This window comes from Eleutherodactylus coqui, chromosome 7, assembly GCF_035609145.1.
Source record: "Eleutherodactylus coqui strain aEleCoq1 chromosome 7, aEleCoq1.hap1, whole genome shotgun sequence".
NCBI classification, from domain to species: domain Eukaryota; kingdom Metazoa; phylum Chordata; class Amphibia; order Anura; family Eleutherodactylidae; genus Eleutherodactylus; species Eleutherodactylus coqui.
In genome coordinates, this window is record NC_089843.1 from 186,696,891 (window position 1) to 186,717,335 (window position 20,445).

At 44.8% G+C, this 20,445-nt stretch overlaps 1 protein-coding gene across 1 annotated transcript in view; it reads right to left on the minus strand.

Moving 5' to 3' along the window:
* Positions 1–19,083: 19,083 nt before the first annotated feature.
* Positions 19,084–20,445, minus strand: part of LOC136573017 (MOB kinase activator 1B) — an 83,947-nt gene continuing 82,585 nt past the window's right edge. The window contains exon 6 of the mRNA XM_066574111.1: positions 19,084–20,021. Coding sequence (XP_066430208.1) covers positions 19,944–20,021 — 78 coding nt within the window. The 3' untranslated portion in view covers positions 19,084–19,943. The remainder of the gene's footprint in view (positions 20,022–20,445) is intronic.

The following is a 20,445-nucleotide window of genomic DNA, read 5'->3' on the forward strand; positions in this document are numbered from 1 at the left end:
ATTGCAAATAGTACAGAGGGGCAGAGAGCAGGCGGAGAGGGGGCGGGAGCTCAGTTCCTGCTCCTGGCTCTTACATCCTCCCCTCCCCCCTCCGCAGATGAGGACACCGTATATCGGCTCAGAGTGAAAACCGAGCCAATATACGGTCATCTGAATCCACCCTAAAACTCATAGCATTTTTATTTTTCTAACAGAGCGCTGTGAGGTCTTGTTTTTTTGTTATAGTTGGAGTTGCAATTTTTATTGGTACCATTTTAAGGTACCATGTGATTTCTGGATTGCTTTTTATTTTGTTATTTGGAAGACAAACAAAAGAAAAATAGCAATTCTGGCATTACATTTTAAAATTATTTTTATATTATGGTATTTTATCCATAATTTTTTTTTCTGTGGGAAAATTGCGTATTTTTTCCAACTGGATTTTGTTTCTTATGTTTTTTGTTTCCATTAAACCTTTTTGACACAGTTTTTTTCTCCTTGTAGGGGACTTAACATGCGATCGATAGAATAGCACACTGCATTGCTTCTGTAGTGCGTTCTACTGAGCCTATTATACTCTGTGGGAAGTGCCTTTACACAGCGATAAAATCGAGTTGTAAGATGTATAAATGTGAACCACATTCTTTTGAATGTGGACATACACATGAACGATATTCCCAGCTTCCTGATTAACTAAGGGCAAGATTCTCCATCTAAGATTGCTTTGCAACTGGGGTCAGCTGCCAGCCACACCAGGTCTGATCCAAAAGCCAGGCTAGTTGGTTAGCACAGTGAGACCACTTTTACTATCCGTAACACTTTAACTTGATAAAGCTCACCCATTATGTATAGGATGGTTCAAAGGTATGAAGGCACCTGAATAAATGGAAAACAATGGTTGGGAATGCCATTCTGTGTAGAGCATGTTGCTAAGGGGAAGGGAGCAAATCTGTGAGGTGCCGTGTCCAACATGGCATCCATAACAGAACTCCCACAGGCAAAGTAACAACAATGGCTGTCTTGGCATCCTTCTGCAAGAGTCCACATCACAGGAGAGCGGGGCGAGTCGAGCCACCATCGGGCTGATACTAGCTACGCAGACATGGCACCCATACAAGATCCAGTTGCTGCATAATCTCAGTGAGGATGATCCAGATCCAGTGATGTTGAATTTGCAGAATTGGTGTCACAGCAATTGTAACAGGACCCACATTTCACAAAAACGCACTGGACATATGGTAACTGGAACCGCTGACGGCGGGAAGCCTTCGGAGGAGGTGAGGGGGAGCGCTGCATAGTATGAAATCCGTTGCAGATACACTGCTAATTTCCAGTCTAAATCCACACCAATGGTACGGATTTTTACTGTTTACTCTTTATAACGACAGAGGTAAAAATCATATGTCATGATAAGTCCCGCCTCCTGACCACATCCCTTTGTCCTGCTTTGACCCTGGGAAAACTGATAAATCAGTTGATAGCCAGCAGAGGGGACTCTAAACACTTCTTCTTCCCTACCCAACATGCTGTTGTGCTGAGTCCTCCTGTATGCATTCTGACTGGACAGCTGGAGAATGTCCCATTCTAGAACACTCAGGAAGAAGACAGTGAGGGATGCCTTTATATAATGCAAGTGATGCTGTGCATCCTTCTCTTTTTTTAACTCATTGTCCTCCAGGTCTGGCAACCAGGCCCCCTAACACCATGGGCCCCATAGCTGCCACTATGCCTGCTATAGTGATACGAAACAAAGGCAGGGGAATAACTAAGTTACTACAGTAAAGCTGCTATTAAATGACAGCATTTCTTCCCTGCAAAATGTAGGCAGATGGCTGTTCTTCGAGCGCTGCCTTGATTGGTTCTTTGAGCGCTGTTCAGCCAATCACAGCCATCACTTTGAGGAGGCGGGATTTATGAATTGCCTAAGCCTCCGCAAAGTCAATTTATAAATACCGCCTCCATGACGTGATTGCTGTGATTGGCTGAGCAGTGGCGCTCAAAAAAACAATCAATGCAGTGCTAGAAGAACCAATCACAGCCATCGCTTTGTGGAGGAAGGATTTATAAATCCTGTAATAAGGAAGTGATTCTGTGTGGAACTGCGTCGGGCTCTGGAAAGCAGCGGGAAGGACCTAGACGGAGCCTGCTGAATATATATAATAAGACATTCCCTGAAAATAAGCCCTAGTGCCTCTTTTGGGGCAATAATTAATATAAAGACACTGTCTTGTTTTTTTGGGAAACGTGGTATTGGGTTTAGTGTTCACTGTGAAAAAGTAAGAGTTTAGGATTTTTTTAAATATAGATCATGACATAAAAAAACTAAAGAAAGAAGAATTTTTAAATGTTTAACATAAAAAATTGACTTATACAGTAGTTTATTTACTGATGACAGTCTCCATTTAGCCATTTTATAACGTTACTGAGACAAAGGGTGAGTCCAAGCCCAAATCATTTCTAGAAAGGAAAGAGTATTATTTTAATAGGAGAGTGAAGCTAAAGGAGATCCCATGCTGTAACAATCAGTATTAGTCTTGGCTTTTTGATCCCACCAATAGAATCTTCTGATATGTTTAAAGGCGCATATACCTCTGAAGACCTATTTGTGGCGTCCACTATTATGTTATAGCTACACAAATAATGGTACCCATGTATCACACAATAAGTAACAAAGCGTTCCCAGACACAGGAGTTCTCTAGGTTTATTCGACAATAAAAGTTCTGCAAAACATATATTGCATTTGAAGTAATGTTTCAATATAATGGACATATCTTTACTAGTAAGTGCTCTATCAGTTATTTCAGAGAATAAAAAAATATATGTTGATCCCTTAAATTGGAACTAAACTTATAAGAAAAGAATTGAAGAGGGAAGGGTTGTGAACACAGCTGGCATGTCGGTCATTAACTATAGGAAAAGCTCACGTCTACAGCTGCCCATGCAATACATCACAAGAATTTCCATTCAGTATTCCTATGCAGTACTTGCGTCCTGTTGACGGCGATATATGCTCTAAAATTAGCCTCTTTCATAGCTTTATACAGAAGGTCTTTGCTGTCCATAAGGGGTAAAGTCATGTTTTGTTCGGTTGGGTTTAGTTCCATTTTAAAGGGGTTGTCCCGCGCCGAAACGGGTTTTTTTTTTTTTTCAACCCCCCCCCCGTTCGGCGCGAGACAACCCCGATGCAGGGAGGTAAAGAAAGCTCACCGGAGCGCTTACCTGAATCCCCGCGCTCCGGTGACTTCTCTACTCACCGCTGAAGATGGCCTCTTCCTCCGTGGACCGCAGCTCTTCTGTGCGGTCCACTGCCGATTCCAGCCTCCTGATTGGCTGGAATCGGCACGTGACGGGGCGGAGCTACACGGAGCTACACGGAGCCCCATAGAAGACTGCAGAAGACCCGGACTGCGCAAGCGCGGCTAATTTGGCCATCGGAGGCCGAAAATTAGTCGGCACCATGGAGACGAGGACGCCAGCAACGGAACAGGTAAGTATAAAACTTTTTATAACTTCTGCATGGCTCATAATTAATGCACAATGTACATTACAAAGTGCATTATTATGGCCATGCAGAAGTGTACAGACCCACTTGCTGCCTCGGGACAACCCCTTTAAGTTCAATGGATAGGTGTGTACATGTACAACAAATATCTACCCAGGTCTAGTCAGTACAATGTAGTGGTATATCTAGGTCATTGATTGACATATGACTCCACCTGAGGGTTTCTCACCATATTTTACTCCACAGCAGCACCAGGAAATGTAAAAGCTGTTTTGTCAGAGTTTCTTAATAGCTGCTATTGAAAGACATTAGATGTGATACTGGAAATATGGCTTCTTGTTGATGTAAGGTTTCCAGATTTCTTGCGGTGGTATTAATGATATTCATTCGTTAAGCTGCTTTGTCTATGAAGCAATCATATTTTTAAAAAGAGCCCTATGCATAAACAGCATTAATATTTCCAGACATAAGTATGTATTCATAATGTTTAATATTGAAAACAAGATTGACACTTCTAAGTATGACACTATGCAAAGTCAAATGCTTCTTTGCAGATAATATTAAGAAGGCAGTTTGTTGTATACACGTCTGTGATCACAGTTTATGTGTAACAGTTTTTTTTAATATCAAGGTGATTATTAAAGAACATGCATACCAAATTGCATAATTGCATTTTAATATAAGAATTCCACATGTCAGTCCAGTCTTAAATGGGTTGTCCCGCGCCGAAACGGCTTTTTTTTTTCAACCCTCCCCCCCCCCCCCCCCCCCGTTTGGCACGAGACAACCCCGATGCAGGGACTTAAAAAAAAAAACAGCGCTTACCTGAATCCCCGCGCTCCGGTGACTTCTTACTTACCGGTTGAAGATGGCCGCCGGGATCTTCTCCCTCCGTGGACCGCAGCTCTTCTGTGCGGTCCATTGCCCATTCCAGCCTCCTGATTGGCTGGAATCGGCACGTGACGGGGCGGAGCTACACGGAGCCCCATTGAGAAGATAAGAAGACCCGGACTGCGCAAGCGCGTCTAATTTGGCCATTAGACGGCGAAAATTAGACGGCAACCATGGAGACGAGGACGCTAGCAACGGAGCAGGTAAGGGAAAAACTTTTTATAACTTCTGTATGGCTCATAATTAATGCACAATGTACATTACAAAGTGCATTATTATGGCCATACAGAAGTGTATAGACCCACTTGCTGCCGCGGGACAACCCCTTTAAGCTAGGCATCTGGCTATTCTAAAATTCTGACCATAAAACTACAAACTTAGGGCTCTTTCACACGAGCATATATCGGCCGCGTTTTCACGGCCGGCCGTTATATGCTACCCGTCTGATGCATTGGTTTCCAATGCATCAGTTTAGATGGGCATATTCCCAATACGTAAAAACGTCCGGCCAGCAAAGATAGAGCATTTGGTGTGCATTCTGGACAGACATTTTTATGCCGGTCAGCAAAGATAGTTCTGGAAGTACCTTCAGCTGGAATACGGTGGATGCTGCCATAGACTCCTATGGGAGCTTATGACAGCTGCGTGACTGCTAAACTCCCTCCCCCTTCTCTTCCCCTCTCCGCCCCTTGACGGCCATCTGTAATGGGAGGGGGCAGGAGCTAGTGTGCTAAGCTCCCGCCCCGTCCCGCTCTCTCCCACTGCAAACAGCCAGCAAGGGGCGGAAGTTTAGAAAACTAGCTCTCGCCCCCTCCCATTGCAGAAAACCGGCAAGGGGCAGAGAGGAGGAGGGAAAGGGGTGAGAGTTTAGCAGTGACGCTGCTAAACGCCCACCCACCTCCCTTCTCAGGCAGCTCTTATAGGCTCCCATAGGAGTCTATGGCAGCGGTGGTATCCGGCCTGACACAATCCCAGGCCGTCTGAACGGGCGTATAAACGGGAGATACAGCCGTGACCTGGTCAGCTCGTTCACACGATTTTCAGCCGTGCTGTGGCCGTGACATGGCCAACTGAAGATCGTTGCGCTGGTGTAAATGAAGCCTTAGGTGGACTGCCTGGTCAATGACTATGTTTATGTTGTCAGCATCATTATCCAAAAATGATATATATCAGCTGCCATGATTGATATCTGATATCAGCAGTTGATATAAATAGTTATCCTCACAACTAGTCTATAACAAACTGGATAATCTCTTTGGCCAATTTCACACAGCGGTATTTTGAATCAGTATTTGTGAGCCAAAGGCAGGAGTTAACCCCTTCACATCACACATGCGGCTGTATACATCCTAACAGCATATACCCCATGCAGTTAATATGTATATAGCCATCCACAGACTATGCTGGATATGGAGTGGACTTGGAAGCCGAACTTGCTCTATACACAGCAGGTATCGACTGTCTCTGAAAAGCCGACAATAGTTGTGATCAGAAAGAACTCTGATCGCAGCTGTTATCCGTTTAAATGCTACTGTCACTTCTGACAGTGTCATTTAAATGTCCTGATTGAGATGTAAATGTCCCGAAAAGCACTACCATGATAAGACTGTCTGGCTGTCATGGCAGCCTGGGGACTTCTTAAAATTATGGCAGGCTGTTAATGCAATACTATGGTATTGCATTATACTGTAGTATAATGCAATACCATAGTATTGGATTATACTGTATAAGCAATCAAATGATCGCAAATTCAAGTCCCATATGGGAACTAATAAAAATAAGTAAAATGAAGATTTAAAAAAAAAAAAATCTAATAATTAAAAATTAAAAACTCTCTTCCAAGTTGTGTCATCCAAAAATTTAAAAATATACATAAAATCTAAGAATTAATATCACTTCATCCGTAATGGTCCAATTTATTGAAATATCAAATTACTATTAGTGGTTTTTTTGCACTTTACCCCACTTAGAAAGTCTTCCAATACATTATAAGGTACATCAAATAGTATCATTGAAAAATACAACTCATCCCGCAAAAAACAAGTCCATGTACAAATATGTCACCTCAAAAATAATAAAAGTTATGATTTTTTGAATCGGGAAATAAATGCAGAATGTGACCTAGACACAGGCACAGCAATAACCCTTGGTCATGAAAGGGTGAAACATTTGCATGTGTTCCTTGTTTTGGAACCATTCCTGGTATTGACTTAATGCAAAATACTGCAGTGTGAAAGAGGCCTTACTTTGTATCTCTTGCTTTACTGATACTGTGGATGCTCTAGTGATATACACATTCAGAAGTAGTATCTCAGCTTCAGTCTAAGGCCCCCTGTCCACAGTAGTTTATTCGCCGGCAGTAAACCTCCGGTGAATCACGCCTGCCGACGCTTCCCATAGCATTGCTATGGAAAGCGCCGGCACCTGTCCACGAGCGAAGAATCATCGCAATTCTCCGCTTGCGGCGGGCAATTCGCACCATGCTGCGAATTGCCCTGATTCTCCATGGTCAGCCTATCTATTAGATAGGGCTGACCGGCGGAGATTCGCCGCCAGCTCCTGCTCCCGGGCGGCGGCTCCTGCGGCAGAGCTTCGCCGCAGAATACCGCATCGCCTGTGGACAGCCGGCCTTAGTATCTAGTAGAGTCCAAGCCTCTTGGTACTGAAGAATTCTTTCTCATTATGTTTTAAATAAAGAGCATAGAAATAATAATCAGAAGTAGAGATACGTCTATGCTCCAGCCTGGTCTTTCAAGTCCTTTAAGTGTTTGAGTACTTGTTTAGCTTTACAGTTAATGGGTCTTAGTGTATCTTGACGCCACCAGGAATTCCTGTTGGAGTCAAGATTGACAGGGGGTTGACGCCCCCTGTACCTGATTGGCTGCACTGCAGCCTGCCACATAGGTCCTGGAAGGGCACTACAAGTTGCTGGCAAATAGATGCAGCGGGGCCTCCTGAAACGCAGAGTAAGAGCTCCCACGATCTTCCTGGCCACTGAGGCACAAGGCGCAACCTGGCTTGAGGTAAAACCGTCCTGAACCCGATGTTCCTGCGCCGCTGGTGGCACTCCACTACAGGCACCCCCACCCCCAACTTCCACATACCGCCGGCTGCAGCGAGGCGGCAGGGTCGGGGGGAGAGACAGTGCTATCCGGCGGCTGGCAACAGCAGGAGCACATGCCGCGGGACTACCCTCAACCCCCCCAAGCTAATGCGGCTTTACTGGTGGCGGAGCTGAAGTGCAGGGAGCGGCAGCTGTCAGTAGGGGAGCAGGGGCACGGATGTAACAGTCCCGGCAGCTTAGAAGAAGCGGTGAGGGCGCTATGTGTCAGCAGGGGCACAGCGTCCACGGAGATGACAGTCCCGGCTTCAGAGCACACACGATGAGCGCGGCAGCTGTGAGTGAGGGAACGGGCGACACTGAGCTGGAGGCCGGCAGTTGTGAGCGGGGGACCTTAGGGTGAGGGTAATTTATCTTCTTAGGCTTACATTATTACATGTTAATACTGCAACGTTACAACGCTAACATGGCAGCATTTACAGCTAATAATGTAAGCCTAAGAACAATTTGGCACATCACGCACACATCTATCTACAGTCTCCTAGTAGGACCTGCGAGCCTTGGCCCTATCGGGAGCAGGGGGTGTGAGAGGGGAGTGCCTCCTGTCAAACCCCTAGCTTCCAGTGGCATTGAGGTACACTAATACCCAGTTAATGGCTATAAGCCTGTTTCTGTAAGTTAACTAGAGTAGTGTTCAGACATGCATATAGAAGCCCTTGATAGTATAGTCCATATATTGGCCTAACTTGTTGGTTTCTTTCACATGTTGCGGCAGATTTCGTTTCCTGGCACTGTCTGGGGTCAACAGTTTTCATCTACACTCATTGTCAAAAAAATCAAGCACTCAGAAAGAGTTGTCATTTTGTTGCGAAACTCAGCATGAAGTTCCATCTCAGGCAGATATGCAAATGATTAGAGTTGTGGTGTCATTATATGAACGGTCTTGTCACCTGAGGCCCTAAAAGTTGTTCCACCCTTGGCCTATAAAAAGGCTCTAAGAGGCTACTTGTGTGTAGCGGACCTCTTGTTCTGCTTATGTAGAGCATGTTGACCATTAGACATGACTCTACAATGCAGTTAACAGAGTTTGAGAGGGGGTGCATTATTAGAAGGCGAGAAGCTGGATAGTTGGTTGTATTGACAAATTGCCGCAACCTGGACCATTCTGACAGGACAGTTAAGAGATGTTAGGAACAGTGGATGCATGAGAGGAAACACATAAGGAGACCTTGTTCAGGACCTCCTGGACAGACCACCAATAAAGAGTATCGTCTGATAAGTATGAGCAGTTTCAACTGTTTTGTTGTCCACTATCCAGAGACATGTGGTACCATTGTTATAGGCCCCTGTGTCTGTCTGAACCATTTCCAGGCACTTGGCTGGAGGACATTTGGTCTCACGGCAGCCATTACATGTACTGCCTTTGACACCCACTGTCACCTCCGTTTGCAGTAGTGTTACGAAACTGGAGTGCTATGGATTGAAACCGGTTTGTCTGCATTGATGAATACAGGTTTAGTTTGGGCGCGGACAACGGCCATGTTTGTGTCTGGAGACCTAGGGTAGAGTGCCTTAATCCTGCCTTTGCTGTGGAGTGGCACACTACCCCACTGCTGGTATGATGGTTTTGGGGGTCCATTACATATGACAGTCGGTCACCTCTACTAGTGGTATGAGGGACAATAACAGCTCAGCAATGCTCAATACATCCTGCAGTCACATGTGTTCCTCTCATGGCGGCTTCCAAGAGGCATTTTCCACCAGGATAATGTTTGGCCGCACACACAAGGATGTCACAGGAATGCCTCCACAACATTGTCACACTTCCTTGGCCTGCCGGTCGCCAGATCACCAACAGAACATGAATAGGACAATCTGGGACACCAGTTTCTACAGCCTATGCCTCCATGCCCGCTCGTAGTGTGATAGACATGATGATTGCTATTATAAAATGTCTATCGATTAATATAACCCAAATGTATTTTGTTGTTGTAATGACTTTTAGCTCAAGAGTTTAAAGGACACACACACAATCTAATCATGGTATTTGCTAGCCAATGGATGGGTGATGTATTTGCTCTAAGTACATAGGGATTGCACAAGAGACCTCTAAGAGTTAAGGGCCATAGTGTCGTGTATATCCTGTGTTTAATACTGAGTGTTTACCTAGGCCCCCTTCCACTCTCATCCTGAAGCTAGGTAAACAATGATTCATCACTACACGGAGATGACTTCAGCTAGAGGACGAAGTCCATGCTGCCTCAACACTTGGAAGGGGGTGGGCAGAGAGGTGGGGGATTCTATATGATCCGACAAATGAGAATCTTATATGTTACTGATGTAATCTGTTGCACGCCCATTGAAGGGCGGTTGTCATGTGTTATAATAAAAAGCCTGAGCCTCTACACATTGTAGAGACTCTCCCGGTTTTAGACCAGCATTTGTGTCTGATTCTGGTCGATGTGTGCACACGATACTCAATTCGGAAAGCGACAAAATACCCCAAAGCCTGCTGGAGAAATCATAATCCAGATCAGTGGAGTCCCTGGGTGAGCGAGTGGATCTGTGAGGTCACAGCCTGGAACGTACAGAGATCGGCAGATGGCACGCAGAACTCAGGGGCCCGAAAATCTACAGAACACGGTAAGATTGCTTTATGTAAATCTACCGATGTGAGCTGGGTTCTGACTGCTTTTCTGCCTGTTCCTGATTCAGACTGGACCTTCACTGAAAGACAGGTCTGTCCACTCGGAAAAACCACCGTTTTTACCTGTCTAGGGGTATTTTGTACGCTGTGTATGCTGTTGTGTCTGAGACGGTTAAAAATTGTTTATGCAAGACCAAGAGATAAATTCTGTGAGGGTTAATGTGTCGGGAGGGCGGACTCGGCTGTTTAAGTCTGAGGGAACACGCCAGTGACACGTGCTCCTAGGTAAAACTAGTGTGAGGTTAGGAAGATTTATGATACGTATATTTACCTTTTATGATTGAGCGTGTTATGTTCTCATATGTGAAAAGGTATATATGCGGGGAATATAGCCGTGGTGTGACGGCTGATTTCTCCAGAATATTATTGAGGTTTTGGTCATTGAAAATAATCGTCAGTCTCTGTGTATAGCTAAATGTCCTGTCTAGATCGTGTACAAGGAGTGCTCTTGGGGATTACTAGTAGAGGTTGGTTGATATAAAGGTGGATGAGATATATATATACCTTGAGCCGTTGTGGGTAATCTCCAGTAATCCCGTCTGTCTGGTATTATAGAAAGAATGTGCAGTGTTTATTGTTGGGGGGAGGGCTGCTGGTAAGAGAGTGAACTGAAAGCTTTTTCAATTAACTCTTTCTGTTTCCTTTGTCTTTTCTGAGTGGGAAAGAGAGATTATATGGGAAGAATTTTAAGAAAGCAGATTTCACAAGAGAAACACTACTGTGTCTTCGAATAGAATAGAGTTGAGCAAAGTGAGCAAGGACAAAGGTCATAGAGCTTGTGATTTGGTTACTGAACAATGGGAAAGGACCAGGAAAAGTTGCAGAAAGAAATGCCAGGTTATAGACAGATAAGATAGACTGTAGAAAGTTTTCAGAAGATGAGCAGGAAGCCTAGCAGGAAGAAAGGTGTTTTTAGATTGCTAGGAGGAAGTATAATGTAGTTAAGAGATTGAAGAGGGGAAAGCATGTAGTGGGGTATGTGTATTGCTAATGAACAATGTAATGTCTTTGTGTTGACTACAGTCCCTCCCTGTAATGGCGGCCGTGCTTGCAATGTTTACAATCCAACATAGTGTGACTCTGCAGTAAATGTAGTGAGGCCTGCCCCCACCCTGAAGTTACTTCCCCCCATGTGCTCACTTTCAGGGTGTGTGATGTTACTTCCGGTCCCTCCCCATCCGGGACAGGACCTGGCCCCGCCCCTTCCTCCTCCAGCGGCCATCTTGCCTCACCTGGAAGTGCTGATGCCCCTGGCCCGCCCGGTCCTCCAGCGGCCATTTTGCCTCACCTGGGAGATTTGTAGCCCCGCCCCTTTCTGCCTCTGGCAGCCATTTTGCTGCACTTGGGAGGCCTATATTTCCCAATGCCACTGTATCCAGTGTTAACATCATGATTGTCTGAAGTAAGGTTTTGTTTGACCAGACTTTGTTACGCTCCAAGATGTGGCCACTTTGGATGTGTGATAAGTTCAGGGAAACAAACCTTTGTGGAGATGCAGCTTGGGACATAGTAGATGACTAAGCTGGTTTATAGTGCATGGAAGAATGGAGTTGATGCATGGGGGGCAGAGACCAGGAATACATGACAGGGGACGCTCTCTCATGTTCCCAGGGGCTCTGTTTTCCACTGCCCGCTTCTCCAATGGATACTCAGACCGATGATGTTATGGAAGGCTCCTACAGATGGAATAATTTCCCTATAGTCACCCAGCAAACTTTTTCATGCAATTTGGTGAAGTAATTTTACTTTTTATGTGAAGAGGGACTAAATTGCCCAGAGTAGGATGTTAATTCATCCGTATTCTTTAGTTTTTCTTTAAGTCTTTTGTATATTCTAGTGTCAGTCTACACTGAAGCTATAATTATATTCCGACAGGAGAGTAAAAGCTAAACGCTGGCCATACCCTGAAATACTATTACACTGGGTGACGTAAAATTTGAATTGTGTGGCGCCCCCTTGTGTTAAAAAATACTAACTGCGACCTGAAAGGAAAAAAAAACAAAAAAAAAAACATTTTTTTTGTAAGGAGATTTTCGCTCAGACTTCGCTGCATACAATGTCACCTTGACCTACAAAGTGTTTGTTTTTGTGCCTCTTGGTTTACTAGTTTGAACGCAATGACTCTTTTTCCATTGAGTATTCCGCTTCAAAAGGGGGGAGGCATAGGTGATCTGGGTCATAGATGATCTAGGTGTTGTAGATCAGCTATTGGGTTTGAAAAAAAAAATAAAATAAATAAATGGAATAAGATAACAAGATTCCGAGCCATGTGAAATAAAACATCAGCACGATTATTTAGTACTAATTCAGTAAGAAACTGCAGGTATGCAAACAGTTATCAGAACCTCTGTTGATAATGCATATGTTGAGCTTTTTGCAGATGGTACCAGGGTGAGGATTGATGACTCCACATCGGATATGCAGTGGTCACACAACAAGATGTCCTAGAAGCAGGAGTTCTGCCTCCGCATGTCACAGTACAAGAAGCGGAATTGAAGGCCATCACTGAGGCGTGTAGAGTGGCGAGAGGTAAGACGGCAACCCTTTACACTGACTCCTGGTATGCATTTGGCACAGCTCATGATTACGGCCCAATATGGAAGGCCAGACAGTTTTTTTACCTTAGCAGGACAACCAATTGAGAATGGTGCAGCGGTACAGAGTCGCATGGAGGCCCTACTTCTACCTGACAAAGTTGAGAGTTCGCACCGAGTCCTACACTGGAGAGGCGAGAGACAACACCCTCGCTGACAGCGCAGCAAAGGCAGCGGCCCTCAAGCCGTGGAAGAAAGAAGAAAGATACTGACAGCATGAGTCAGTGGTAAAAAACTTTGGACATTGACAAAAATTTGGACTTTGATATGCTAAAAGACTTTTACAGTTACAAGCCAGCAAGGAAGAAAAGAATAAATGGACTAATATGGGAGCAGCAGAAACAGGACAGCGTGTGGTGAAGGTCAACAGCACTTGCCCACCACAGTTCCTGTATCCCATGATGGCCCAGCTGATGGACGGAAAGACCCACCTAGTAAACCAGCAATGACGACGACGCTTGAAAGAGGTTGGGCGACTTCTAGGTTCTCTGTAGCTGCTGCATCATTTGTCCGGTTTAGCATGATCTATGCCATAGGTGAGTCAGGGCAGAAGTAAATTTGCCACATCCCACTTGCCGGGACCACTCTACCCATTTCAGGGATTGCAAATTGACTACGTTCAGCTCCCCACTTGTTGGGAAGTATGACTACGTGCTTGTTGTTGTTGATGTCTTTGCAGGTTGGAGGTCGACCCTGTTACCAAGGCAAACAAGTAGGTAACCGCAAAGAAGCTCATGAACGAGGTAAACTGTGAATATGGGGTACCAGAAGTGATTCAGAGTCAGACAGAGGTATAAACTTCACAGGTGAATGTAACATGTCATGTCTGCTCTGGGTGTATCCCAGGCCTTTTACATACTGTACCACCTTTAGTGTAGTGGAAAGGTGGAGAGACGTAGTGGCACGCTAAAAAGTAAGATACTTAAAAATGCCGCCACTTTGGAAAGACTGTCATCCAATAGCCTTATACAGTGTTAGATATGAACCTAGGGGGGATTATACATTATCTCCCTACGAGATTGTTTGGGCTAGCCCCAAGGCTAGGTTGTTACTATCCTCAGTGGTTACAATTACAATCTGATGTGTTGACTAAGTATGTGATTTCCGTTGTTAAAGAACTAACCAAAGCCTATGCACAGGTGTTCTCTTCCAGACTCAGAGGCAGACACTGGGACACATATCTTGCAGCCTGGGGATTGGGTGTGCGTCAAGAGGTTCCCCAGGAAGCACCCTCTTGAGCCCCGATTTGATGGCCCCTACCAGGTGCTTCTGACTACTGCCACAGCTGTGAAACTAGCCGAAAGACTTACATGGATCCATGCTTCATACTGTAAGAAAGCTTCAGATCCGGGAGACCAGTCTTAGTTGTGCCAAAGACGTTACTCTGGTTAGGGCTAGTGAGAGAGGAGGGTGGCAACTGGAATCCTTAGTCGGAAGAATATGAGGGTATGGTTACCTTCTAGTATAACTCGTCCAATGCTCAAGTAGCCGCATATTCCTTCGACTATTGTACTGTGGTCCCGTGTCTAGGCGCAAGATCCCACCGCAGGCCAGATTTAGCCCAGTCCGGCTGGTTATATGACTTATATACCCGGGGAATACAATATGTTTGCGCCACTGATAACGTCTGGGGAGAAGACTGCCGTTATTGGGGATTAGTGGGATGTAACGCAGGAACAGACTAGTCCTATAAACCGCGAAGTGCCTTAAATAAGAAAAATAAGAGCGGGAAATCTCTAATTAGTCGTATAACCCTCCTTGAGAATAATAAGGACAGCAGGTATTGGAAGGCTGAACTTAGTATGCTGCTTGGTTTTAATACGGTTTTTACATTAACCATGGGAGATCCAAGCCCGGGGGACGGGGAGACTTATAGTCTGGGGACATACCGGTACGGGAGGACAGATCCCTTAGGGAAGTTTAAAATAAGGGATATGGTAGATGCAGCCGAATGGAAGCCTTCACTTAGTCCCGTGCCCATAATTAACCCCCTCCGCCGTAAGATAAAGACCTTGACGAACATGATGATCATAGCCGACCCTACTTTTTGAGGACACCTTGACAGTAGCGACTGGCTACTCTGACCAGAATCTCTGGTTGGAGTTGATGAGGTACAATGCTAACAGGAGCAACAAGTCTAACTGTTGCGTGTGCGGTAGTGCCCGACTACACTCGGGGATGGTCCCCCTAAATCTCCCTGTAGATGCTGAAGAGTGGTTTATTAGTCTCTTCACGAACATTTCCGCTAATTACACTGTCCGTGAGAAATGGAAGAAGGAATACTCTATAACTACTTAAGTGTTTTGCACCGGAGAGAGTATTACTGACTACCCTGGAAACTACACCTGCCAGGCAAATAGGCAGGGTGGAGGGAGATTTTTGGGGAACTCACCAACGGGTATTGCTCCTCCTACAGTATGATAGGAGGGGAATAGATGCAGAATCAGGTCCAGTCCTTAGGAGACGTTTACTGGCTTTGTGGAGACATGAGGTAGAGGACCCGCCTGGAGGGTAATTGGACAGGGGAGTGTGCCTTAGTAAAGCCCTTATGCTCCTCCACATCCTGTCAGACACCAACGTTTCCCTTGTTTGAAAAAGATGAAGAGCCAGTTCCGATAATGCCAACCACATACGCTACCAAAGAAAAGGAGAAATGTACTAGTACTGTGCCTGCCCCGATCTCCTAAGATGGATTGTCAGTGGAATTCCCATTTGCCTAGGGATAGTGCAGAAGACCTTAGGTTCCGGCGAGGGCACACCCTGTGGGGTGTTAACTTGTACAGATAGAGGGTATGGATGCCCGGAAATGAGCCCAGGGAATCCATGGCCTCCCTCTGAGGTGAGGTAGGGATCCCCCCCTCCTAGTAGTAGGGACTTATGGGCAGTGGGAAAACCCTGACGCAAGGGTGAGGCGACTTGGACGTGTTCACCATTAGGACTATCTCCAGGAGGGACTTTGGTGTGGGTGAAGATTAGGGAGTCCCACGCCGTGCGTACCTGTTCACGCTACTAGTATTGTAACATTATGCTAGAGCGAGAAGAGAGACCCCTGGTGGTAGTTTTGATCTACACGTATAAATTGACGTCATAGGATAGCCAAGGGGGGTACCTGACAAGTTTTAAAAATTAGAGATCAAGTTAAAACTAGATTCGAGTCCATTTTCCTGATCATTAGAGTAAATAAATGTTGACTGGATTAATTATGTTTATTATAATTAGCAGTGGTTTATAAATTATACTAGAGACGCCTTATAGGGACTAGTCGACCAATAGGACCTACCTCGACTATGACTTTTTTTTTAAAATAGAGTGACCTTAGATATGACTTTAGCTAAAAAGGGGAGTGTCTGTAAGATGATAGGGGAGACTTGTTGTACCTACATCCTAGACGACACATGACCCGCGGGTAAAGACGCAGTTGTCATTAAGAAGCTGACCGCACTAACTAAAAAGAGCTAACTTTTGGGACCAGCACTCGCCATGGATGAGCGGGTGGTAAAGGATCCTGGCACAGACGGGCGTCGCTGTTGTATGTGAACTGATGGTTACCTTTTCTGTTCTAGTCTGCTGTGTTATCCCCTGTGTCAGAGAGACCTGTGAAACTGATGCTGGAAAAGCCGCTCCCACCATGAGTTTGCTGGATGCATCCCCAGAAGGAGTGGACAAGTCCTACACCCCCTTGAAGACTCTAAAACGAACCTTCAACGCGCTCCAGTTATAGGCTCACGCGCAGGGAACTGTGAAAATTAGATAGATAATTAGAAGATAGACATTTTAAGGGGGGATTGTGATAGACATGATGATTGCTATTATAAAATGTCTATCGAGGGAGCGGCAGCTGTCAGTAGGGGAGCAGGGGCACGGATGTAACAGTCCCGGCAGCTTAGAAGAAGCGGTGAGGGCGCTATGTGTCAGCAGGGGCACAGCGTCCACGGAGATGACAGTCCCGGCTTCAGAGCACACACGATGAGCGCGGCAGCTGTGAGTGAGGGAACGGGCGACACTGAGCTGGAGGCTGGCAGTTGTGAGCGGGGGACCTTAGGGTGAGGGTAATTTATCTTCTTAGGCTTACATTATTACATGTTAATACTGCAACGTTACAACGCTAACATGGCAGCATTTACAGCTAATAATGTAAGCCTAAGAACAATTTGGCACATCACGCACACATCTATCTACAGTCTCCTAGTAGGACCTGCGAGCCTTGGCCCTATCGGGAGCAGGGGGTGTGAGAGGGGAGTGCCTCCTGTCAAACCCCTAGCTTCCAGTGGCATTGAGGTACACTAATACCCAGTTAATGGCTATAAGCCTGTTTCTGTAAGTTAACTAGAGTAGTGTTCAGACATGCATATAGAAGCCCTTGATAGTATAGTCCATATATTGGCCTAACTTGTTGGTTTCTTTCACATGTTGCGGCAGATTTCGTTTCCTGGCACTGTCTGGGGTCAACAGTTTTCATCTACACTCATTGTCAAAAAAATCAAGCACTCAGAAAGAGTTGTCATTTTGTTGCGAAACTCAGCATGAAGTTCCATCTCAGGCAGATATGCAAATGATTAGAGTTGTGGTGTCATTATATGAACGGTCTTGTCACCTGAGGCCCTAAAAGTTGTTCCACCCTTGGCCTATAAAAAGGCTCTAAGAGGCTACTTGTGTGTAGCGGACCTCTTGTTCTGCTTATGTAGAGCATGTTGACCATTAGACATGACTCTACAATGCAGTTAACAGAGTTTGAGAGGGGGTGCATTATTAGAATGCGAGAAGCTGGATAGTTGGTTGTATTGACAAATTGCCGCAACCTGGACCATTCTGACAGGACAGTTAAGAGATGTTAGGAACAGTGGATGCATGAGAGGAAACACATAAGGAGACCTTGTTCAGGACCTCCTGGACAGACCACCAATAAAGAGTATCGTCTGATAAGTATGAGCAGTTTCAACTGTTTTGTTGTCCACTATCCAGAGACATGTGGTACCATTGTTATAGGCCCCTGTGTCTGTCTGAACCATTTCCAGGCACTTGGCTGGAGGACATTTGGTCTCACGGCAGCCATTACATGTACTGCCTTTGACACCCACTGTCACCTCCGTTTGCAGTAGTGTTACGAAACTGGAGTGCTATGGATTGAAACCGGTTTGTCTGCATTGATGAATACAGGTTTAGTTTGGGCGCGGACAACGGCCATGTTTGTGTCTGGAGACCTAGGGTAGAGTGCCTTAATCCTGCCTTTGCTGTGGAGTGGCACACTACCCCACTGCTGGTATGATGGTTTTGGGGGTCCATTACATATGACAGTCGGTCACCTCTACTAGTGGTATGAGGGACAATAACAGCTCAGCAATGCTCAATACATCCTGCAGTCACATGTGTTCCTCTCATGGCGGCTTCCAAGAGGCATTTTCCACCAGGATAATGTTTGGCCGCACACACAAGGATGTCACAGGAATGCCTCCACAACATTGTCACACTTCCTTGGCCTGCCGGTCGCCAGATCACCAACAGAACATGAATAGGACAATCTGGGACACCAGTTTCTACAGCCTATGCCTCCATGCCCGCTCGTAGTGTGATAGACATGATGATTGCTATTATAAAATGTCTATCGATTAATATAACCCAAATGTATTTTGTTGTTGTAATGACTTTTAGCTCAAGAGTTTAAAGGACACACACACAATCTAATCATGGTATTTGCTAGCCAATGGATGGGTGATGTATTTGCTCTAAGTACATAGGGATTGCACAAGAGACCTCTAAGAGTTAAGGGCCATAGTGTCGTGTATATCCTGTGTTTAATACTGAGTGTTTACCTAGGCCCCCTTCCACTCTCATCCTGAAGCTAGGTAAACAATGATTCATCACTACACGGAGATGACTTCAGCTAGAGGACGAAGTCCATGCTGCCTCAACACTTGGAAGGGGGTGGGCAGAGAGGTGGGGGATTCTATATGATCCGACAAATGAGAATCTTATATGTTACTGATGTAATCTGTTGCACGCCCATTGAAGGGCGGTTGTCATGTGTTATAATAAAAAGCCTGAGCCTCTACACATTGTAGAGACTCTCCCGGTTTTAGACCAGCATTTGTGTCTGATTCTGGTCGATGTGTGCACACGATACTCAATTCGGAAAGCGACAAAATACCCCAAAGCCTGCTGGAGAAATCATAATCCAGATCAGTAGTACATCTTCTATTCATCTAGAGGTGGCCCAACAGGGTACTGGAGCCTTCCTCCACGGGGTCAATTTCCTGCAATAAATTACCCTTGTGCTCTGATATTGTAATCACTTCTATCAATGTTACAATCACACAGAATAAGTTTCATTCGATTCTGACAACTCCTACGTACTTGAATTTTTTGGACAATGAGTGCATTTTTAATCCACATTCATTAGCCTAAAGTTTTCCAAATAGTGCTATACACATTAAAATATTTCTTCTATGTGCACTATCACCATGTATTACATTCCTTTTACTGGTTACCTGCATCTCGTGACCAAGCCAGACCACAAGAGAAATGTAGGATTTTATATTTCAAAATTCTCAACTCTCTCATGTTAGGTGTATGAACTGCATTAGATTAAGGCATACATTATTGAATCCTGTGCAAGCATCAAAATTGATGTGAAAATGCTGCCTTAGGTCTGAATTGTACATACATTAATATCGTTGACTGCAAATCAGAAACTAAATAGATAAAATTTCAACTTTTATGCTGTTTCTCATCTTTAAAAGAGTCTATTTCAGACACATACAGAACATGAAAATGTGTTTGCAGTGTCTGATTTACACTGATACCATATTTATGGGCAAAACATACGTCCTATACGTTAGATCTCATGTTTGGCTGCTTATTACACAAGCTAGGGTATCGGCAAGCATTCATGTAATGTACAATATCTTTAGTGGTTGAGTAGAAATTGAGGCATATTTAAATTAGGCACATTATACATATCAACCTCATCAGTGCAGTAAAGGGTGTGCAAAGTATAGTACAGCAGATTTCTTCTCCTCCGAAACTGCTTATGTAAAATACAATCAACTTGAATCACTAGAAGGCAAGAAAATAGATACATCACATTCCCTCTGTAAGCACACACGCAAAAACCAAAAATAAAATAGGTTTTGGCTGTTATAAATGGAACCGAAATGATATAACAAAGCTTTGCTTGAATGAAAGGAATGTGTGCACTTGTGACTTGGATCTTATCTGTCCTTGGATGTTAGCTTTTCAATTAGTTCCTGCAGAGGAGCTTGTTCTCTTCGGTCAATTAAATTGAACTCCTGTAAATTGTCAATGAAATTTACCATTAGAGCATCGCATTGTTTTGCAAGATATTTGCTATGGCAGGTAGTCAACTGTATTTGTGAAAGCCAATTGTGATGTATATTTAGGCTAGGTTCACACTGGGCGGATTTGCCACGGAAATTCCGTCTGGAATTTCGCCACGGAAAATCAGCCTGTGGACGCTAATCCCGGGATTGGCTAGCCATGTGGACGAAATTTCTCAGAAATCTCGTCCACATGGAACAGCGAATTCGTAACCGCAAAGCCGACCGCAGCATGTCCATTTTCACTGCAGCCAAACCGCGAGATTTCCGCTGGGAATCCGGCGTGTGAAAACCCAGCCTTAGAGGCCTAAATGTTTGCATAAGGTAACATGCTAACATAGTTTGCAGGGCTGAAAAAGACACACCGTATATACTC